The following is a 24138-nucleotide window of genomic DNA, read 5'->3' as shown; positions in this document are numbered from 1 at the left end:
CCGAGGAAGTTTCCTTGGAACAACCAAATGGACAATGTACGTATTATGCTGGCTTAGCTCTCCTGCTGACGTCAGGGTCAGCCCAGGTTTGGCCTTTGGCAGTGAGAGGGACCTACAGCAGCCACCATTCCTGGAGATTTTATTTACAGACCCTTTGAGCAAGCCTGCCGTGTACCAGTCATCACATGGCTTGTGGTTCCCATGGAAATTTAGCTGTCCTGTGTCCGGTGATACATTTAAAGTAACTCTGGTCACCGTACACCTTTACAAAGCAGTTATTTATTATAGGTCTGTTTCAGTTTGGGAGTTTACAGTAGAGAGTTTTGAGTTGAGACTCTCAGAACACACCTCCAGGTTGCATGGGAAGTAGCTAGGAGCATCCTGCTCTCCCCGGCTGCAGAGGACAAGAGAGGCCAGTGTGACTTTGGCACACACCAAAGGCCCTCTAGAAAGGAGACCTAGGGGATAGGGAGGAGGACAGTTTGGGGCAACCAGAGGAAAGGGGCTGAGAACCAGATTGACTCTGATGGTGAGGTCTCTGCCCAGGTTCTTCTCACTGTGCTCCTGGGTCCTGCTTTAGTGACATACAGGCATTACTTTTCCTACTTTATAGGCAATGTGGCTCGGGATTCAATAGAACGGCCTCTGAAGTCCGTTGCTGGGCTTGAATCCAGGCTCTGCACTTCATAAGTGGGGTGAGTGTAGACAAATTGCTCAACGCTCTGGACCTCAGTTTCCCCATTTATAAACACAGATAGTGATGATCACGTCTCCCTTGAAGGCTTAATGTGACAATTGAACCAGATAACATTGTAGGATGCCTGGCCCGGTGTCAGGTGTACAGTAATTGTGTAATAAGAATTAGCTGCTGTTATTGCTGTTGACAGCTGAGAGATGGCAGCCGAGAATGGAGGTGGCCGGGTCATTCTTGAATCAGTTACATTTCTGCCATCCAGGAAGGTCCAGACTCCAGCACCTAACGCGGGCTCACTGCTGTAGCCAGGCAGTGCTGAGGCTGTGCATGAGTGTGTGCATGCAGGTGTGTGTGTGTAGCCAGGGCTGCTTTCCCCGGCACCATTACGTACTCAGGGTGGAGCCTGACCTTCAAGCCCACCCTCCATGGCCTTGAGGTAGCCTTGGGAGCAGATGCACAGCCAGGCGTGGGTCTGGGTACCGGCTTGCTCACCAGAACCTGAGCTGTTTATGACTAATTGCTTTGTTTGTTCTGTATGAGACACTTAATTTTTTCCCCGTGATTTACTCCTCTTTGTAATTAGGTGTAGTGATTAGAATCTTGTTCCTATTACAATGGAGTTTTCCTTTTAATTCATGCACATTCACCAGGCCTGTCTCCGTCTGTTCCATTGATTGTCCCCAATTGGCTTTTCCCAAGCTGTCATATAAATCACAGTTTAGGGGTGGCCTAGAGACTGATGTGAGTCCAAGGAATCAAAGAGAGCTGACTGGGAGGTTTGTTACATTTCATCTACCCAAGAGTGACACATTCTTGGGGGTGAAGTCTCAATAATTCAGAGCACGAATTACTTTAATAACATTCTTTACTATATTTTCCCCCACATAATTCATTTCTCTTATTAAAGATGTTATTACACACACACACACACACACACACACACATAGTTTGCTAAGGAAAGGTGGAAAGTAAAAACCAAAATGTTAACAAGTGGTAATTTGTATTTTCCTCGTTTTGCCTACTGGTGGTTTCTGCTATGTACATGTAACGCATGTATTAAAGAACAAACTGTTTTGCAAGCCCTCCTTTATGACAGATTAGGCACAGTACATTTGTCAACTAGCCCAAGGTCACTCTGCACATCATCACGAGTCTGGGTCTTTAAAGTCTCAGAGCAATTGTTCAGCCCCCTGAGCTGCCCTTCATCAGTCAGTCAGTCAAAAAATAGTCCTTGAGCCCTTGGTCTGGGGTCAGGGACAGAGGAGGCATGCAGTCCCGTTCCTGTTCACAGGTGCTGGTGGCTCAGGGAGTTTTTATTGACACTTTCTCTTCTGCTGACCATGGCCCTGACCTCTCAGATTCCCTACTTTGGCTTCTGCTTCTCAAGTCTCCTTCGTGACAGGCAAAGGGAGCTAATGTCAGGGTGTTGTCCTTTCATCCAGCATTTTTCTGCACAGTCCTCTCTCCTCCCGGGGTCTCACTTCCGGCCTCCTTGTGGATAGCTCCTGGGGCTGTGGGCCCAGCCATTATGGCCTCATCAAATAGCTCCTGGAGCTGGTTCCCTGGGAACCTCTTCTGTCTCCCCCACTGTTGGAGACGGCAGGTTGAACCATGGCATGTTCCCCACAAGCAGAGGGGATGGAGGGAATCGCAGAGGGCAGTAGACGAGAGCACTGCACCAAGGGGCATGCACCTGTGGGGGTGGGCAGAGATATAGGGCTGCAAGGTGTGTCAGTCCAGCTTACCTCAGGCTACATGTGCTTGGACATGTTTCCCTGTGGACAGTGGGTCCATGGAAGGTTTGCAGTGGTCTTGCGGAGGAGTAACCAGGCAGCACTGAGGGAGACCTGTAGCAGTCAATCCTGGGAAGAAGGTCATCTCACATTAGGTCCAGACACGGTGACAAGGTCCTGTAACTAGGGAAAACATAGGAAAAGCAAGGAAAAGGTGGGTCAGGGTCACATCAGAAGAAGAAATACAGTAGTTCTCCCTAATCCTTGAGGGATACATTCCAGACCTCCTTCCCCATGAACTACTGAAATCACAGATGACTTTTCCTATACATACACAAACTCAATGTCTTTTCCATCTTAACTAAGCACTTTTCACACACCATAGCCATAACTTTTACAATGTCAGGTATAAAACAAAAGTAGCATGAATTTCTTTTTTCTTCTCTACAATTTTGTGGAGAAATATCACCTTTTTACTATAGATCTTAGGAACCTCAGTGAGGAATTTCTTTTTCTTATTAAGAATTTTTACCTTTTCAATTAATGGCAACACTTTATGACTTCTCTTTGGCATTTCTGAATCGCCAGCATCACTGCTCTTGTGCTTTGGGGCCATTGTTAAATAAGATATGGGGTACTTGAACACAAGCACTGTGATACCACAATAGTTGCTCTGATAACAGGGATGGCTACTAACAGGAGGGCAGCATATACAGTGTGGATGTGCTAGACCAAGGCATGATTCACAATCTGGGTAGGATGGTGCTATGGTTCATCCTGCTATGCAGAATGGCTCTCAGTTCAGAATTTAAGAGTAACTGTTTCTGGAATTCTCCATTTTATATGTTTGGACCCAGGTTGACTGGGAAACTGAAACTGCAGATGAGAAGAGACTATGAGGGTGTTAAGCTCTCAGTCCAGGGGAGGTGCAGAAATGGAGTTGGGAAGAGGTATAGGACATGCTGGTGTTTAAGGTCCCGGGGTATCCACATGGCAGAGAACCAACCACAGAGAAGTGAAGCTGGTGCTCTGGGACAGGAATGGGAGGAGACTACAGAGAACCAGGTGGCTGCGGAAGCTGTGTTCTTGCATAGAGTAGGACTCAGGTGGAGATTGCAAGGTAGCTGATAGGGCAGGGTGAATGGCAATTTGGAAATCTGTGGGACAGGAGAAGAAAGGAGAGCCAGGAAAAGTTACAGATAGGGGAAGAGAGCACCTGCTGCTTAGAAACCCTGGGTATAATGGAGGGTTGAGATTCGGGGTAAATTCTAAGTTTTCCTACTTAATGTGAAGGGGGGGGGTCTTCTAGACTTACATGAACAAATTAAAGAGGTAAGCTGCTCCTCCCTAATTTATTCATGTATTCTTTGCTTTCCAAAAGAATGCCTCACCAGAGTTGATTAAACAGATACTCCTACAACTCTGTAGGATTGTACTACTTTGCAAGGGGAGGCAGAACCCAGAGAGGATGAGATTGAAAGTAAAGGCTATATCACGAGCTCTTTGGTGTGGTTGAGTGGCATCTTGGTTAGGGGCGGGAGTGTCATATATTTATGCAGGAGTTAATTTGTGAGTTAGGAGATGGTACAAGGGGACAAGGTGACAAGCATGTAGGACATAAAAGGCAGTTTGCTGTGAAGCTCAGGGGCTGTCGATCTCTTTCTCTGGAACCGAAGAGAAACTTTAATGAGTTTTCCTTTGCCGTTAAAGCACAGTTTTATTCTATGGCTGAGACTTTTCTAAATAAAGCAGCCTTCCTTTTTACCTCCCCTCCTTAGGCCACGTCCTCCTTCCTGCAGGCCCCCCTCCCTGCAGACTCTCTTTAAAATAGACTTTCATGCATGAGGAAGCATCATAATGTAATACTCGTCTTATCTGCACACTTACCCAGCAGGCATTTACCAAAGACAGTGGGCAGACCTTAGATCTCTCCAAGACACCGAGGTTGGACATTTTCTTTTCAGACAGGCTCACCTGGGTCTGTCCGGGCAAGACCCTGACAGGGCAATTAGCCACGATCAGAGCTTCAGTACCCCAGTTCTGTCCCTTGGAAAGACAGCCCTCGCCTTTCCTCTTTTGTTTTGTTAGCCCCGCGCCAGTCTCCCCTGTGATAAATGTGTGAAGAGGAGCGTCTTAAGGACTCTGGGAAACCTGTGGGGTTATTACGGCTCATTTGGTAGATGAGAGGGATCTGTAATTTTCCGTTGTGTATTTGTATGCCCAGAGATGTGATAAAGATGGCTTGTGGCCTCTTTCATTTTCCAGATGTCTCATGAAGGGGTAAACATCCCTTCTTTCATTGGCTCATTGGCGGCGGGTCCTCTCCTTGGTTTGCTGTTGATGTCGTGCTCTCTGGGAGTGTTGTGGTCCTTGCTCCCTGAGAGCAGCCATTTTGCGTTCAGAGATCTTCCTTGGCCTTCCGGGGGCCACGGAGAAGGCTGCACACGGGAGAAGGCCATGCTCTGAGGAGGTCTGCCTCGTTTGCCAGAGCTTTTTGGACATCTGAATGTGCTCATGCTGTTAGATTAGGTCATTTCTTGTGTCTGTCGTGGGGCAAAAGCTTCCTGTGTCCCCCTCCACATACAGGTTGTGTGGGACAGCAAGGGTTAGACCCAGGCATCTTAGGAAGGGAATGGCCTAAATCTGACAGCTAAAAAATGCATGGGGAATGGTGTGTGGGTTGGAGCCAGGGGGTCTGTAGGGTGATTTTTTTCAAGCAATTTCAGTTTTAGCCGAGACTCACAAGTCTCCCTGCTGCTTGGTAAATACATCTTGGGGATGCTAATTTTGTTGTACATCAGATGTGAATGTGTTCTTGCAGTTACTCGGTATTAGGCTGCGAAGAATGCGTTCTTATTTCTTTCTTCCTTTTATTTCACCTTCAGGATTCTTTTATGATCATATAGCCTTTCTCAGTTTCTCTGTGCGAAGTGTGTGTGTGTGTGTGTGTGTGTGTGTGTGTCTTTCTGTCTCCCTCCCTCCCTCCCTCCCTCCCCGGCCCCGGCCCTGGCCCCGTGATGACTGGAAGCTTTAAGACGGGGCTTTCTCCTGCAAATGCAATGTGTCCTCTTCAAAGTGGGAGGCTGTGTGCTTATTCCAAAGATCCCGCCTTTGCTCTGAGCGCTTTCAAAGCTTTCACTGTGAACTCACATTCAGACTCTGGCATTTTCTTCTGAATATCCTCACTGGTGATAAATCTTTGGCCTTTGAAAGTGGATGTAATTTTTGGAAACCATCACCAGCCTTAGCTCCAAATGATTTGTGGCCAAGATTGATTATGCTGTTTTTGGACCACAATGCAGTAAGACTATAAAATAATAAGACTAGTTGTCTTGCATGACTTGGGAATAGAGTAGAAGGGAATCCCCCCCCCAAAAAAAAAACAACTTAGTGAATAAAGACAGGGCCTTCCACAGTGATTTGTTTGAAGGAGACAGTGGCCACTTGGTGGCCATTCCACTGTGTTCTGGAAGCAACAAGCCAGAGGTTGTATTCTATTTGATCTTTGCTCTGCATCACGCGTGGGACTGGTGCTAGATAAAGGGGCAGGCAGGGTGACTGTGAGTCAGTGGAGGCCTACTGGGGAGCACATCAAAAGCAGAAATTGCCCCTTTGAAACTGCTGCTGCAGGTTGGCAGGAGCTGTATGTGGTGGCACCAGAGGCCAGGTGAAGGACGGCCGCCCCGAGTGTTTCATTGCCATGCCCTCCCCTGTGGGCAGTTACTGGCCTGCAGCTCTGGGAAGGAACCTCCAGTGGACTGGGCACCACTTTGTCCTGATGTGAGTCTGCCTCCCAGCCCCGCCTCCAGGCCACACACTGTGACCACCCTGCCCCATCCACCGCCCTCACCAGACATGGACTTTTCCCAGCCATCAGGCCCCACTGGATCCAGAATTTGGGGCATCTGCATTGAAGTCCTGCTCCAAGGGGTAAAAAACCAGAGTAAAGACTCAGATGACAGGAACCTTACATCTCATCTTAAAGTGATAAATGCAGAATCCACCGGGAGACTAAAGTTCTGGGTCTTCAGTGGGGCTTGAAAGGCTTGGTGCTGGCTCTGAAGACAACCAGAGGTGTTTCTTTTAGGGAGAGAAGGGAAGCCATGCCAGAAGAGTTAAGTCCCTCTTTGGAAGACCTCCTTCGAAGCTTGCGGTCTGTCCCAGAAGTGACGTTTTAGCTCTACCTGCCATTGATGTCGGGGAACAGTGCACCCCCCAGCACACAGATATGCCGGTGAGCCGGCTGCCTGGCGGGGGGAGGGGGTGGGGGCACAGGAGTCCAGAGCTGTCAGACACCTGCTATGGCAGCCAGTGTTCAGTGAGAAGAGACCCACACCTGCCTGAGTGAAGTCCTAAAGGAGCAGGTCTCCGGATTCTTGCAGATGCAGCAGAGGTTAGAGGCCACTGAGCCGTGACCAGGATCCATTCATTAGAACAGAGTTCTCAGGACCTCAGGACAATGCCATCTTAAGTGGAGCAGGCTCCTGGGGTCCAGGTGAGAGAACACCTGAGTCAGAAAGGCCTGACTCATAGAGAAAGGGACGGGGATCCTCTGGAAGCCCTGCCTCTGTCTTCCCAGTCTGCGAGATGGGGCAGAGCGCAGCTTCTCAAGGGTGTTGGCGATTAATGAGCTGACATTTGAAAACTGCTTGCGAGATGAATTGGAAGTGCTATGTATTACTATTTCATGTGGAAGTCTGAAAATAACCTCTCTGAAGTCTTCTGATAAATAACTAAATGGGGCTTAGTGAGGGGGACATTTCAGCTGACTAAAAAGAGGGTTTCTCTTAAATATTTTTCTCTCGAGCAGAAAGGAGGCGCGGGGAGAGTTCTCAAGGAGCGTTTGTCACCTGCGTTGCCTGGCCCACCCGAGGAGGGAGTGTTGAGTCCCGGGCTACGATGATGGACTGGGGGTGCCCTGTGTTCTTCTGCCTCTTCCTTAGATCTAGGCCCAAGGCATTGCCAACCTCCTGGACTCCTTTGTCCCCATATGTGAACCCTTTCCCAAGGTCATCTCTGCTTTTCTAGAATATTCCCATCCTTCAAGACAGGCTTCAATTCCAAAGAATTTTGGTCAAAGGGTGCTTTCTCCATTCCAGCACCTCCTTGTGCTGTCATCAGCCTCAGTTTTGGTCCTTCAGCTTGAATGTCTGCTTCCGCTAGCCTTTCCAACTCAGTCAGGAGGCAGAGATGGCGTGTGGGTGACAGGTGCTGCGTCTGCCTGTCCGTTGTCAATTCATTCTTAAATTGGGTTGTTTATTGTACCCATTGCTCTGTCCCATGAAGCATCCCTGTCTTCTCCTTCCTCAGTCTCAGTCCCCTGGGCCTTGCAGCCTCTTGGGTGGTTGGTTTTCTGGGGGCATTGATCCTTGAGACTTTAGAGGACATCACCACCACCACTCAGGTTCAGGGAGGGACAGAGCCATTTGTGCTTTCCCCTTGAGAGTGGTCTAGCCCTAGAAGTGGATTGGCCAGCCTGGCACACAGATGGCCTTCTGCAGAAGTCAGTACTTCAAGCCCATTATCCCGGAGGTCATTTGATTTTTAAATTGGTGGTGACCGCCAACTCCTGTGGCCTACCTGTGAAAGCCAGGGGCGGTTTCCTGAGTACCACACCTCGCCCGAGGTCTGCGGAGGCATCTTGGCTCCAGAAGTCTCTATATTCTCTTAGAAAATCCCAGCCCTGGAGCTTAAGAGGAAAAAAATTACCCATCTGAGCAGCTGAAGAGCAATTTAATTAAAAACAAAAGGAAATGTAAATGAATTAGCCAAAAGTCTTCATGGGGCACCTTCACTGGCAGGGGAGGACCCTGAGAGGAGGAGATTAAGGTTTCCTTTTATTTATTTTTAAGTTCCATTGTAATCAAACCCCCAGGCTTCATGGGCTGAGGATTTCCCACACAGTCTGGCTTGTGGGAAGCATTTGTCTCTGTTAATCTATATGGGGAAGGGTAGTAAATCTACAGGAATAGGCTGCCGGCTCCTGGGCTATTTCACAGGGGTATTTAAAGTAACAGCACCTGACTCTTTACCAGCAGCTTGAGATTTTCTGCTTCAGATGGCAAAATATCTTATGAGTTGTACCGCGTATAGAAATGATTGGAAGAATTAGGGTGCAGCACATTGTACAGTTTGCAGCAGAGAACTGAGGACTTCATCAAGTTATAAAGTTAGCAAGCAGAGAGGGAAGGCGGGGGCGGGCCGGCGGGCACAGCACAGGTGTGCCGTGTGGCCTGTCATCCTTGTTTAATTTCCTTTTTCCCTGGTCCCAATTTGAATTGCCAAAATATGTTAGATTGTGGTGCATTATTTCATTTGCCTGCTTTGTAATTCCTCTTTACCTCAAACAGATGAAAAACACGGCAGTAAAGCAAATTGACAGCTCTTGAAATGAGAAAGATCTTTATCCTTCAGAGTGTTGATGTAGAAATAAATGAAAGAAAAACATGCTTGTTGGGTCTTGAAGCGGCTTGAATTGGTGCTTTTTTTTTTCTCCTGTTGTTTGTTTGTTTTTTAAGGGTAGATGTAGGTTTTTCCTTCTCCCTCCCTTATTCCCCTTTAGGGAGTTGTGTGGCTTGGGGATTCAGAAGGGGAGTTGGTTATTCTGTCAATGCTCATTTATAGTGATCTGGGTCATGGTTTCCACATGAAGAGCAGGCTAGAGATTTCCACCCTAGGGGGCCACCTAAGGAATGCAGGGTCCCAAGGTTGACTTCATGACTTCAAAAGAAATCTATCTGGCACCTGGGATCCCCACCCCAGTCCATAAAGGCCAACTACAGGTCAAGTATGCTTGTTTTAGACATTGCTCCATCCCACCCTGTCCCAAAGTCCTCCATAAGGATTACATTGTGTTTTAACAAGTAATCTTCTATACCTCAGTAGTCTTAAGATAATAAATTCAATTTGTTGGGTACAAGAAGTATCTCAAAACACAATGTTTCTTTCGAAAAAGAAACAACCTTGATGTCTTTAAAAAAAAAAAAAGTGGGAAACCACTGGATTTGATGCTTTCTTCTGAATTATTTTTTTCTTCGTCCTGCAAAATCTTGGTGAGCCTCAAGCACTTAATTGGGCATGTCTGTATTCTAGGAGGTGTTAGGTAGGGTGTGTAGGGCCATACATGAAATGTCCCTAAGACTAGGGTAGCAGAGACTGCAAACACAGAGGCTCATAGGACCAAATAATGCGTGCCAGTGCCAAATACCAGAAACAGGTAAGATGCACATATCTTTCTACTATAGTACAGGCGGGCCTTGTTTGCCTACTTTATCCAAATCAACGGAAATTAGGGCATAATTGTTTGCATTGTAAACCGATCTGCCAGAATTTCTTGAAATAATGAGCCCCCTTGTGGTTTCTTTTTATTATTATTATACATTTTTATTTTTAAATAGTTTAGGACTCACAAGAGGTTGTAAAAATAGTACAGAGGCCCCTGGCGTGCCCTTCACCCCACTTCCCACAATGATAGCACCTCCCTGACCCTTAGCACGTTGCTAAAACAGGAAACCAGTGTTGGCCCATCCTCGTATCATCAGTCTTCACAAGTACTTTGGGTGGGGGGCATGTGTGTGCACAGTTCCTTGAAATGTTATTGTATATGGGTTCCAGTGAGCCTCATCACAGTCGGGACACAGAACTGCTCCACTAGCATCAGGACACTCCCTGGGTTTGCCTTCATAGTCACACTCTCCCTGCTCCTCCCCGGGCAGCTGCTGATCTGCTCTCCAGCACAATAATCTTGTCATTTTGAGAGTGCTGTAGAAATGGAATCATGCAGCATGTCGTGAGCCTTAGAGATTGACTTTTTTCCCTCAGCATGATTCCCTTGAGAACCTTCCATGTCGTGTACCAGTGGTCTGCTGCTTTTTTATTTTGAGGATTCTGTGGTAGGGTGGACCCCTGTTTGTTTGTTCCTTTTGTGCTTCTAAAATACTTTTATTTGCATACAGCTCGCTGCAGCACAGTTCATAAAGCCAGGCACCTGATGAGGTCAGACCTCACTCATCCATACTGATTTCACTAAATTGGAATGTGCACTGATCAATACAAAGTCTGTGAGTCTATTGTGCAGCCCTCTGCCTAGCAGATATTTGCTGAGCATCTGGGGCTGGGATATAAACTGGTAATAACATAGGGCAGTCACTTCCCACTGACCAAATGCCTTCCTGTGTGTGATATCAATAATTTCTACTTGTCAAGGCTGAGGGGAAGGTAAACAGTGACGATCTGTCTCAAACCGAGCCGCCTTGGGAAGCCTTGCCCAAGATCACGGACAAGTGGAAATGGAGGGGTGGAATTTGAACCCAGGACTCCCCAAGTTCCCTTTACTTTCCCCTGTGGCTTTGCCCCTGGCTGTAGACTCACTTTGAGCCAATGTACTCCTCTGGAGAATGAGTGGGCCGGGCTCCTCTATCTTTTCGCTTCTCTCTGCCTCAGAGATTTTATGATCCTCTCGGAACAAGAAGTAACTTTGCCAAGTGCCCGAATCCTCCGCCTGTAGCTGCACTTGAACTTTGTTCTCAGCAGCACCATGTTAGCTGTTATTTGACGATGCTCGGGGAATGTAAAAGTAACAAGCTAGAATGCCTTTAAAAATAAGTCTGTCGGGTTGAGTTGCCTTCATTTTGCTAATTTTTGACAAGATCTTTGGGTCAGGACTAGAACTGAGCAATCCAGTGAGTCTTTGACCCAGGACTCTGGGGATGATTTTAGGGACAAGAGGGCCAAAGAGACTAGCCATCAGGCACCCAAAGGGAAGGAGCAGGAGCTAATTTGAGCACCATTAAAGCCCGACAGAGAGGCCTTCGGGATGGGTGGGGCGGGAGCCTGGTGCTGTACAGTTCACAGAATTCTTCCTTGTGCCAAAATTGGGCTGTGGAGCAGAGGAAGCCGCTATTTCGGGCATCTAAGTGCTACTGCTGCTGAATTCGGGCCTGAGCAGCTTGTGGGTGGGGGGAGGTGGAACTGAGGTGCTCTGAGTCTTTGAAACTCTAGAAGAGGCGCCCCCCAGGACCTCTGGAGAAGGGATTCCCTGGCTGGGTGGGAAGTGGAGGGCTGACCCCTGGGTCACTTTTAACTCTGAGTCTCTGATTCTGAGGCGGATGCAACTTCCTCTCCTCTGGTTCCTGACATCCACCCCAAGTCCCAGCTGAGATAATCAGAATCGCAGCTCACTTGTGGCACGTCACCTCCCCCTCCCTCAGAGTAGTCAAGGCAGGTGGTGGGCTCTGGAATCTGATGGACCCAGAGCCTGCCTCCCATCCGGGTGGCAGAAAGGGACAGTAGGGCATAGGGAGGCATGGGGGCATAGCGTGAAGGTGTCAGAAACCCACATTTGTTTTTCATATCTGCAGCCAGCATTGTTGGGCAGACAGAAGAGCCCCCATAAAGTCTAGTTTAGTGAATAATGTGTCACCTTGGCTAAGCGCTCCCTCTCCGTTGGTCTTCACTCTCACCAGCTAGTCTGTTCGAGAGCAGAGCCGAGGGTGTCTGAACCCCGCGTTGGAGACGCACACTCAGAAGTCCCCTGCCTCTGGGGTCCTAGCCTTTTTGAGACGCAGACAAGCCCTCCACACCATCATCAAGCCATGTAATTTACCCTCCCTGTTTCGCAGGCAGAAAGAAGCGGCCAGTGGCCGGAGGGACAGAAATTGGGATTGGGACCTACACTTTCCAAGCCTTCCAAACTCCTTTCTCCTCCCCTCCCCCCTTCCCAAGCGGATGGCTGTGGCCGCGCTTGTCACCGTCTGCGATTGCATTGGCCACAGGAGATGTGGATGATTTTTCCATTTGGTCCTGATGTTTATTTCATGCCCATCAATATCAGCCCATATTAGGACAGATGAGGTGGTTATTTACAGGCTGTGCATTTTCACACTTGGTAATTATAAACCCTTCCCCTGTTCGGTCAGAGTCGTGGAGATCCATTTTGGCAATTAGCAGTTTAGTATTTGTTTAATGGGAATGCAAGAGAGTGTTACGGCACATCAGTGCTCTCCTAATGATTTGCCTCTCTCCTCTGGAGCTGGCAGGTTTGGGCCTTTTTCACGGTAGGTGAGGCCTGATGGGGAGAGGTTGGAGAGGGGGAGAGAGGAGCATTAGGCAGCCTGCCTGCCACTCCCCTCCCCCAGAGCACACTTGCATGCACGCACGCACGCACTCCAAACCAGTGCTGCAAACAGGCCCTGGATTTCCAGAGCACAGCAGCCGCCACTCGAAGGAGCCTCACACACAAGAGGCCGTTAGGCCAGATGCCATTTCCGTGTGACAGCTGTCAGCCTGCCGGATCCAACTGCCTCTCCTCAAACAGCCCGGACTCTCTGTGTCCCTCTCCTCCACCTCCCTTCCTTTGCCTCCTCCTTTCCAAGCCTCAGCTCAGATAACCCCAGGCAGAGCCTCCTGCCATCCCACTAGCTGGTGCTGGGACCCCAGGCTTTGTCCGCAAAGCTAACATGGAGCCTCTGCCCCAACGGTATATCGCATGAGCAGACTCTTACTCATGCCTCCTGGGACTGCTCCCCCAAAGTCATGCTAATCCTGTTAGTGGCTGTCTCTTGGTGTGATCCATTTGCAGTGGGAAAGCAAACAGCATTGGGTATTGCTCCCAGCTTAACTAATGGAGAGAGAGAGAGAGAGAGAGAGAGAGAATGTGTGTGCGCATGTGCACGTGTGTATGCCCTGCTCAGCAAGGGGATTGCCTGGTGGGGCAGTGAATTGGGCCAGCATCTGTTCTGATGAGCACATTCCAAGTACTAGGCACTCACTGCTACCACGTAGGCCCTCCTCCCCACTCTAGGGTGGGAGACATTCTGCACTCGTGGTCTCACTGCACAATGTCAATTCTCAGGGGCTGAGCCCTGGACTGAGGCCTAGAGGCCCCCTACCAGTTCCAGCTCTGCTGTCAGATTGCCCTGTGATCTCTATCTTTCAAAATCTGCCCATCTAAACAAAAGAGACCCCTGAATTCTCCTCCTCCTTTACCTCTCCAGGCAGCCCGCCTCCTCTGAGCCTGCCAGGGCAGAACAGCTGGTCTCTTGAGGTTACCTAATCACGTCTCTTAACTTTCTTGTCGAGTTTTAAGGCAGCGTTTGTTGGTTCATCCAGCACCATGGCACTACATTAAGCCCCAGGGATTTAAAAACTAGAACACAATAAAGGGGGCCTAGTAGGAAATGAAGGGATGAGTCCAGTTTTATAAGCTGGCTCCAGCATTTACTAGGCATGTGATTCCAGGGAAGTCACTTAATCTCAAAGAGCCACAATTTCCTCACCTATAAAATGGGTATGATAATATCTACCTCAGAGCTACTGGAAGAATTAAGCGAGCTTTGCAAATCGCCTATTAAGCTGCGGTAAAATGGTAGCTATTACAATAATCGTTATTTTGGGGATGGATAGACGCGTCATAACCTCGAGTCTGATAAGTAAGGATGCAGTCCGTATCCCCAAACAGGAGCTGTTGCCTCAGGTAGGTAACCGCCTAAATCTCCAGGGTAGAGTTTTCTGGAGACTCCTTGCCCAATGGTTCCTGTGGGCAGCTGTCCCTTTGTTAACTACAATCTGATAAACACTGGCATTGGGTTTTATTTAAGTTAAATGGGAAAATGGAATGGCCCACAGGAATAAAAAAGAAAGAAATAAAAGGGAAAAATAGGGCTGATAAAACAGCATCCTGCTCGTGGGGAGTGGAATACTCTGGCTATAGTAAGACCTGGAAGGCTTCTGTGAAGAGTGTAGGCAGTGTACTTGATGCCACTGAACTGAAGACCAAAGAAGGTTAAAATGGTAAATTTTATGTCATATATATTTTACCATAATTTAAAAAAGTAATTTAAGAGAGAGCAAGTTGGCTCTTTCTGACTTAAGGGGAGGGACAGTTGTTTTGTTTTGTTTTGTTTTATTTGTGAAATGAGGGGGATACCGCTTGGCAGCAGTGTTCAGGACAGTCTCTGAGGGCACCTCCATTGCTGGAATCTCCCAGGAGCGAATGCACCAAGAAGATGCTAGAAAAGCTTGCCAGCCTGCCACCAGGAGGAGGCAGGGTCCTGGGCTGGGGCGGGAAAGCAGGTGCTGCAGGGAGAGACTCCAATTCAGAAGGTGAGCGTCGGAGTTCCGGGCCCAGCCCCTGCCAGCTCTGGGACCACCCATGGGGAAACTGAGGTTCAGTGAATTGATGATGATCCCTGTCTCATGGGGCTGTTGAAGACCAAAGCTGTGGTGATCTCCGTGGAAATATTGGTGGTAGTGAGGAATGAAATAAATGTTGCCATTAGATTTTCTTAAAAGTCCTGTGTTTCTTTGTTGGTCCCTCTGACCTACGTGCAGGACAGAACTCTGTCAGGAGAGCCCTAAGAAAGCAGTATGCTGAATGGAGCCAGCCTGATCCTGGCTTCCAGCAGGGAGTGGATATCCCTCCTCTAGACAGCCCATAAGTACCTGTTTGTTTATTTGGGGCCTGAAGCTGTGATTAAGGCTCAGCCCAGCTGTCCTTGGCCATCTAGAACAGCAGTTCTCTACCTGGGCACCGCCCTGGATCACGGGGAACTTGAAAACTGCTGATTTACCAGGCCAGAGCGGCCCACACAGCAGGCGATGCAGAAGCTCTTCAGATGATTCTGGGGCTCCCGCAAGGTTGAAAGGCACGGGTTTCAGCATGAACCAACGGGATTTTCCAGGCTATTTCTTCTCCCCGTTCTCCCTTTTAGACAATGATGAACCCCTCTTTTAATGAGGCAGGGCCATACTGAAAAGTCATATTTTTATACATTAGACACTATGATTGAGCTTTCTGGACAGCACTGATTTTTCCCTGTGTCCAGGATGGCCAGGGAGACGTGGTAAGCAGGGCCTTTCCATGTTCTGAAAGAACCAGGGACCCACAGCTATTGTCACCACACAGGGTCCAGCACCTGTGTCCCAGGCAGTACCACCACATCAAACAGACCTCTGCTCTACAGCTTTAGTGTGTCGAGTTTATGGAGCGTGATAAGGCCTGTAAACCCTACGCACCATAATATCATGGTCCTGCGTTTGAGGGTGTTTATTTAAACTAACACTTGAAGCGTTTGAGTGGGAGCAGGAAGAGAAATTCAAGGACATTTGTTCTGGGGGAGTTGGAAGAGCCGGGTTTCTCCTCTTCTCATTCCCCTCCCTCCTTGTATTTGGCCAGATGATTTAAGAATCATTTGAAGTGCCATTTCCTGCTTTGTTCTTGATATGTGTGGTGTGTGGGTGGGTGTGTGGATCCCGGGGGGAGTAGGAAATTTCTTAGGGTGTGTGTTGACCACAGTAAAGCTCTGGAACAGCCTCACAGAACAGAGTTTGCAGAGGACCAGTGGGGAATTTGATGCTCCCAGATGTTATTCCAGCAGCCTCTGCAGCCCATTTTTGCATTCTAGGCAGAGTCCTTATTTGTGGATCTTAGGAACCATCTAGTACAATTCCCTGCTTTTACAGATGGGACCTAAGGACAAAGAAGGGAAGGGCTTTTTGTCCTCTGTTTGATGCAGGTGGAGCTGGGAATGGCACCGTCGAGCAGCGTTGCCTGCCCCAGAACCTGCTCAGCCATTATCAGCAGCTCTCCTTTTTAGCCCATCTCCTGGGAACAAGTTTTCTGTGTCTTCACATCACTCACCTACTCTGTACTTGTGGAGCCCAAACTGCACAAACCTGAACAGAAGAAGCCGTGTTCTGAGGGACCATACTCTCAGGTCACAGCCTGTGGCCAACAAACTGGACAAATACAATGTTTGACCTCCCTTCCTAGGAGTGTCTTTGTGTTGTGACTTAAAAATTTCCTCCTCAGCCAGTTCATGAGCTGGACTGGCTGAAGTTTAACCTCTGGTGGACACGGTCAACACCATCTGGCTACTTCTAGAATCCCTCAACAAGAATGTCGAGCTCACAATAAATCTTTCAACTCATTCAAAAGAGGGTTTGCTTATTTGTAAAATGAATTACGATTAGAGAGGCATCACCCATGGACTTGACTGGTAATTATTGCTGATTTTTCATGGTGCTCATTTAGGGAGGAACATGTTGCCCAGTTTCCTTTGGTGTTTCCAGGATCTGGGTCTCCATCCTTGCTGCCAGAGTAAGATTTAGAAGAGGCCACTCCACACCCTAATACCTGGGTCCCATTTGGAAGGTTCATTTGGAATGTGCTCCATTTGGAATATGGAACCTGATTATTTATTATCTGGTTCACATTGAGCACTTCTTCTCTTTCTGCCTCTTTCTTTGCTTTGTTTATTCTCTAGCATTATTCCAGACAGTCTGTTTATCTACGGAATGGAAGAGATATTTTGTTTTTGTTTAAAGAACAGGGACTTACCGTGTAGCTGGGCATGGTGGTCATGCCTGTAATCCAAGCTGTTCAGGAAGCTGAGGCAGGAGGATCACAAGTCCAAGGCCAACTTAGGCCACTTAGCAAGATGCTGTCTTAAAATAAAAAGGACTGGAGAAATAATTCAGTGGTAGAGCACCCTTGGGTTTAATTCCCAGTACTAAAAACAAACAAACGAACAAAAAAACAACACACACACAAATAACAAATCCAAACAGGGACCACACATATAATTTACCTATTGCCCCAAGAATGCCATGTAACAAACTGTAGAACCTTGGTGGCAGACAGTAACTTCATGTCATGCGTTAGGAGGACACTGGGAGCAGTTCTGCTGATCTTGGCTAGCCTCACTTGCATGTGTCGGGATGATTGGCTGTCAGCTGACTTAGACTGGCCTCAGCTGGAACAACTGGGGGACTTGACCCTGCCCTGTGCGCATTCTCACCCTCCAGGAAGCCAGCCTGGTTATGCCTTTCTCATGATAATGACAAAGGTGCAAGAGGAAAAAAAGCAGAAATGTGCAAAATTTTCTCAAGGCCAGGCCCCCAACAGGCATACCATTCTCTCCACCTCATTGGCCACCACAAGTCAAGTCCAGATTTCAAGGGATGGGGACATAGACTCCTCCTCTTTGGGGAAGGGAGCAGCAAAATTATCGCCTACAGGCTGTGGGGGCCTTTGATGCTTGTCTACCATAGGACTATGTAATTTGCCTCTTATTTGTATTTAGGCTGAAGCTTTGCAAGTAGTGAATGCCTAATGAGTATAGGTTGCATAAAAGTAAATAAAGTTGCCATTAGCTAGAATTTCTAATCAAGATTAGGTTGGCTGCATGAGGTACACATTAGCAGGAGTTTATCAGCTAGAAGGAAAGTTTATATAACATCCAAGCTGAATCTGAATTTTTCCTACTTTGGGTGCAGGGGTAGCTTGATTGCCACTAAGAAATTCCTCTTCTTATTGTCTTTCCCCCACTTTCAGAATGTTACAGTGTAAATGTCCAGAAAAGGGGAATAACAGAGAGGGAGCTACTGCCAGCCACCCTGAAGTGGACCCTCTGAACGAGAGGTTTTGTTCCATGTGTTGAACGTCGGTATATGTTAGAAGAAGCAACCTCTGACCAGTGTCTTGTTTCCCACCCCTCAGAGGTGTGCACTGGAAAGAGGGGTCCATGGACCAGCAGCTGCAGCGGCAGTACCTGGGAACTTGTCAGAAATGTAGATACCACTGAAATAGACACTCCTAGGGGGTGCCCAAGAGGCAGCTTTGCAAAGCCTGGGGTGACTCTGATGTGGATGAAATTTGACAACCTCTGTCCCAACCCCTCTGGCCCTGGAGACCCTAGCACAGCATAGTCTGGACCTCGCCATAGCCAGAAATACACATACAGAACTTTTTGTCAGGACAAAGCCCAGCAGGGGTTGGGAGTGTCCCATTCCTATCCACTGCACCTTGTATTTTCATTCATTAAGGTACACCATACAGGGCTCTTGATAAACCTGCCTTTGGTTATTACCCAGGTGCATCTTAAGGTTGGAGTAAGCTCCTTCCCAAACACGCTAGGCCTATGCCAGGGCTTGAGACAAAGCAAACTAAGGTTCAGACACCTCCTGTCCTCTCTCCCTCAGGGACTCACAAGACCACTAGGCCTGCAGTTTTCCACATCTGGTACGAAGAAATCTGTAAAGCACATGACGCAGTAATGGCAGCGTCAGTCCTAAGGATGCGGCTGGTATCCCTCAAGGAGTATTGAACAAGGTTAATGGCATCTTCTACCCACATCAGAAAAACTCCTGTTTGCAGCCCTCAGCCTTTTGGTGAAATTCCAGTCTCTGAATGAGGCCTGGCCTGTGACTTGGTGTTGACTCTGCACAGACACCTCATCTACCTGGGGTTCACATGTGTGCGTGCATGTGCATGAGACAGAGCCAGACTGAGGTGGTTACCCACTTGCTGACTGCAGGGTTGATACCGGTTACCTCAGCCATGCCCCTTACTTCCCCTTGATGGAGACTCACACAAGCTGCTTCTGTTTGATTCACATAGAACCGTGAGAAACAGTCCCATATGTGAGGCCGTGTTTTTCATTCTATTCAGTCTTTGTATATTCAAATTCTAGTTTCAGCTCTTGCTGTTCTGCCAGATTTCCATCGCATTGATGGCTTCTCTGAATTAATAAGTGTTTTGCAACCGCTGAAAAGTTTTCTCCCCCCCAAGCACTGGGACTTATCCATATTGATTTTTTTTTCCCTTTCTCTTTCCTCTCTAGCTACTTTCTTAGATGTTGTATTTTGTAAAGTGTTAATAGAATTTTTCTTTCACCCTGACACTCTCTGTTGAGGGGGTCTTTTCGAGTCCCATTGTACAGCTGGACTGCAGAGGGGGGAGCCCTATTCTTTTCGACAATGGTTGCCCCTAAAACAGCCCCCAATCCTCCTCCACTCTCACCAGGGTGGAGGGAGCGTTGGGAAGCTGAGTAAGAAAATATCCAAACTTAGCAAGAAGAGGAGGGAGCCAATTACGCCCTGTTGAAAGGGGGTTTTGAAAATACATTTTTTTTTCATTCAAAATATTTATTTCCTAAGGGGATCTCAGTTGCTGTACCAAAACATGGCCAACACAGAAGGGGAGCTGTTTTCCTTCCCGTTAGGCATTTTCAGCTCAAAATAAGGATCTGGCAAACATCTCAGAAAACTGTGGAGATGGGTGCGAAACAGATGTCCCATTTACCTGCCTGGTCCTCAGCAGGCCCTCTGGCCCCTGTCCGCACCCCAGGTGTTGCAATTCTCTTCCCATCCCAGGGTCTGAGTGTGAGCTGCCATATGCTCAAGTGTGACGACTCTTCTGAGTACAGACACACCAGTTGATCTGGTGCTTTTTCCAGAGCCGGGCTTCGTAGGCAGGGTAGCTGTTGTGTGTTGTGACCTCAGCAGGGGCTGGAGGACTCCTCAGGTCGGCTTGGGATGGGCTCCCGGGAGGGGCCTGGGAAGGAACCCCTGTTTCATTGATCCCCAAACTGGCATCATGTACTCCTATCAGCTGGTGTCCGAGAGAGGGCAGTTCCCCACTAGAGGAGTCACCAGGAGGGCAAGGCCATTCTCCTCCCAGCAACTGACTTCAGGGGTGGGGACCAGGAGGGGAAGGCCCCAGGAGCCCATCTGTTCAGGCTTGGGTTGCTTAGCGACAGAAGGGGGCCCTGCCTCCAGAAGTGATTCTTAACCTGGCCAGTCCCTTCAGGGTTGGTGACTGGCTTGCCTACCTGCTCTCCCATTCTTACCTGGACTTTGCTCTTCCCTCTGTTTTATCTGATGACATAGAAAAATTTTAAGCCTCATTTTATTGCTTTGCCCAGTGTCCTCTCTGGCAAGAGTGAGGAATGAAGAGCCTGTGATTCCTTTTCCCAGCTGGCTTAGCTCAGGCTCCCAGGCTCATTTGTGAGCCTTTGAGCACAAATCAAGGGTGCTCAGTTCTTTTCAGCCACACCCCTGGCAGAAACTGCTCCAAGGGACAGAGCCCTTGGGCAATAGTTCTGTCCACCCACAATCCCTCAGGTCGGGTTATGTTTCTGCTGCAGCCTTGGGCACAAAAGTGCTCACCTGGCCAGACCAGGTGCTCCCCTAGTGAGTAGCTGGTTGGTTAGGACAGAGACCTGTGCTCCAAATGTGTCTTGTAAAACAAAGGGCTGGGCATAAACAAAAGGAATGAATTTCATCGCCAGATCTGGTTCTTTAAGGAAGAGTCTCTTGAGATGTACATGGGAGTTGAGTGTGGATCCTGAAATCTTCCTACTAGAAATATCCCAAACAGTTACAAAATGTGTGGGGGAGGGAGTCAGAGGATGACTTTGGTATTCTCCTTGATGTTTTTTAAAAGGTCCCAGCACCAATGTATGAGTTTGCTAAAGCTGCTGTAACAAAACACAGAAATTTGTTTTCTCACAAATCTGGAAGTGAAAAGTCCAACCTCAAGGTGTGGCAGTGTTGGTCTCTTCCAGGGCCTCTCTCCTTAGATGACCTTCTTAGCCCTGTCTCTTCACTTGGCCTTTCTTCTGATGTGTGCCTGTGTCCTAATCCCTTCTTGTGAGAACACCAGTCATGTTGGCCCAGGGCCCACTCTAATGACCTCATTTTAACTTAATTATTTCTTTAAAGATCCAATCTCCAAATATAGTCTTATATACAGTACTGAGGGTTAGGACTTAAACATGTGAATTTGGAGGAGGTTATAGTTTATCCGATAACAATCCAGATTTTTGAGTTCCATTGTTTATAATGGGAAACAATTTAAATATCTGTCAGAAGGGAAATAATTAAGTAAGCCATGGCTTCTTGCTTCATGAAATGCTATACAGTAATCAAGATAGTATTTATGATGTAACGACCTGGGAATTATTTATGATTTTCTAATGTTACTGGTAAGAAAACACACACACACACACACACTAAAACTAGGAAAGAAATTCCACATATAATATAATTTAGACCATATTAAACTATAGATTTTTTTAAAGGAAACACTAAAAGGTAATACACCAGATGTTAGCTGTAACTGTGCTCAATATTAAAATCAGCAGTATTTTTTTCTTTTTATTTCTTGGTATGTTCAAATATTCTTTAATGAGCAACTATTATTTCTGTAATGGAAACTGCCTCTCCCATCAACACCCAGTATAAGTATATATATATATATATATATATATATATATATGTATACTTTTTGAAAATTCCTAAAGCAGCCTCTTTTCTGTGTTTTGCAGGTGGAGGATGCGATGCTGATGTTTGATAAAACCACCAACAGGCACAGAGGTAAGATGACCCCAGCATACAAAGTGTGTCCCTCCACCCTCTTCTAGCCTTCGCCTCCTCTCACTCCAGAGTCACTGACAAACGATACAGGGAAGAGTTCAGAATGAAGCAGGTAGAGGTGACCATCTTTGAGGATCTGCATTCATGGAGGGCTATCAAAGCACAAAGAAAGCAGATAGTGGACAGTCAAAGCCCGCTTCTCTCTTGGCACGGGAACCGCGGTTAAATCACAGAACCAAGCCAGCACCCACGTTCAGATACACCTTTCTGATCCTGGCTTTCTTAAATCCCTTGCTAACCTCAGCAGTAAGTGATCTTAGTGGAAATTATTCATAGCAATTACTCAATTGAGTTCTCAACTTGCATTGAAAGGAGGTGGTTTAGAAGCAGACTGTCCATCTAGAGATAGTCCGAGACGCCTTGTCTTGGGTTTGTTTGCCATGAATAGCGATTGCAGATGTGGAAAATACTCTGCAGCACCTCGGAACACTTACAGGAAGTCTGTACTTGTTATGTTCTTTCCTGTGCTCCTCTTGTCTCATCCCTATTACAGAAAATGGGTCTCAACCTGTAGTTCAAGAACCTTTGAAATGATATGCACTTCTCTTGGGAAAGGACCCTTAGCATTGGACAGATTGCCCACGGGTTCTCCAACCACCATCTCCCAGAAGAACACATTGAAATTATTGCTTTGAACAGAAACATTGGAGGAATCTAGAAAATCCTCCCCAGAGAGAGTAGTCAAAGGAGGTTAGGATTTAGCGTCTCATTCTCCTGTTCTCCGGAAGCCCCACGTTTCTGGGGATCCTATTAAGAGGGTGTTAATGAGCAGAGCTTCTGAAGGGGGAGGCAGGAAAGGGTGCCGGGTGTTCTCAAGGGAGGGATCTGTGGGTGAGCCGTGTTTCCTTGCCACTTGGATTGCATTCCGATGTTTCTTGCGTTGTTTACATTCCTGCTGTCACCTGTGATTAGAAACAGCTACCCGGTGCTAACTGTATGTCTTTCCTGTTTGGAGAAGGTAGCTGAGCAAAAGGCGGGGAAGGAGTGAAGGGGGAGTGGCTGCTGGCGGGGGGGGGGGGGTGGGAGAAGGCCATTGTGCCTGGTAACCCAGCTTCTCCTGTACCCAGTTACAGCCAGAAAGACACAGTGGCAGAAAGTGTTTGTGGAGGGAAGGGACCCGCAGCGGGGGAGGGGGAGGGTGGTGAGTCTTTGTTTGGTGCATTGCTCTGGAGAGAGGGCTAAGAGAGAGAGGAGGGTGGTGATGGGCAGTTTGTAATTACCCTTGGACGTCGCCCGCAGTGTGTCTGTCCACCATTATGGATTCCAAAGCTCCGGTGCTACGTGCATCGTCCATTTGGGCCTTTGCAGAGCTGCAGGAGGCTGGTTGTAACTTTGGAGAAAAATCACTTCACTTTTGTGCCTCAGTTTACTCATCTGTGACATAAGATTCTTGGGAGAGTGCAATGCCAGACACAGACTTGAATGAGCATGAATGTTAGCTCTTATTATTATCATTGTTGTCACCTCCATTTTGGGGGCTGAGATAATCAAGGCTGGAGGGGTTGGTGGCTGATGTACCCCTTCCTAGCAGGGGCTCAAACCCACGGCTGCTGATTCCAAATTCTGCTCTCTCTCTGCGATGTCCAAATCAATGGGCCAGGGTTGTTAAGAAGAGCATTTTCATCGATTTCTTTTCAAGGTGAGCATTGCCTTGCTGAACGTGGCACCCAGTGTTCAGCGTTAGGGTTCACAGACCTGGAAGGCTCTTAGGCAGCCTCTAGGGATCTTCTTGTTCTTTCTTCTTCTTCTTTATGCCCCCCTCTCCCCTGTGCTGGTTTCCCCCAGGACCTCAAGCCTGCTAAGCACATGTTCTACACTGAGCTACCCACCCAGCCCCATGACTTTGTTTTTTGAAGGTCAGTGGGAGAAATTGGTTTTGATCTGCTCTACATCCAGCCCCTTCCACAGTGTCATCATCTCCTCAATTCTTACAGTGACACAGGGACAGAAGTTTGTCATCTAAGGATCATGAGAGGGCCAATGACTTGTTGAGGTCCCACAGGTAGGAAGTGGCCGAGATGAGATTCACTCAGGATATGGGAGTTCTGGGCAAAGCCCCAGAGGATGCCAGAAAAAAATTCCTTACCGCTAACCAGAGCCTCATGCAGGAGGTGAAACCGCCTCTCTGTTTCCAGAGGGGAGAAAGACAGGAGGGCACTGGGTGTAGCAGTGGGGTGACGGTTCATCCGTGACTGGTGGGGCAGACATTGCCTGTTAGGAGGTGGAGAACTCTCAGTGCTACAGCCTAGGGCTCAGAGTGGCTCCAGGATGTCCTCACTCACGCTATGGAGTCAAGACTCCAGTGGGCATTGGGGGAAGATTGGGCAGAGCCTGGTGAGTAGGTGGAGCCTGTGTGAGCAGTTAAGCCCCCTGTGGTAGATGCAGGACCAGCACTATGATTTATGGGGCTCAGACCAAGAGGAAAGGTGGGCCTCTTTTTTAAAAAATGATTAAGAATTTCGAGGTGACCACAGAAGATTAAACCAGGGCAGA

At 47.9% G+C, this 24138-nt stretch overlaps 1 protein-coding gene across 9 annotated transcripts in view; it reads left to right on the top strand.

The window, feature by feature from the left end:
- Positions 1–24138, top strand: part of Msi2 (musashi RNA binding protein 2) — a 370756-nt gene that overhangs the window by 214236 nt on the left and 132382 nt on the right. For all 9 annotated transcript variants that reach the window (XM_058571489.1, XM_046420595.2, XM_046420594.2 and 6 more), the window contains exon 7: positions 21537–21585. In XM_058571489.1, the coding sequence (XP_058427472.1) occupies positions 21537–21585 (49 nt within the window). The remainder of the gene's footprint in view (positions 1–21536; positions 21586–24138) is intronic.

This window comes from Marmota monax, unplaced genomic scaffold (assembly GCF_021218885.2).
Source record: "Marmota monax isolate L192 unplaced genomic scaffold, Marmota_monax_Labrador192_F-V1.1 WCK01_AAM20220418_F8-fsc00064, whole genome shotgun sequence".
Lineage (NCBI taxonomy): Eukaryota > Metazoa > Chordata > Mammalia > Rodentia > Sciuridae > Marmota > Marmota monax.
The sequence above is the reverse complement of the archived record's forward strand: the minus strand, read 5'-3'. Positions and strand labels throughout refer to the sequence as shown.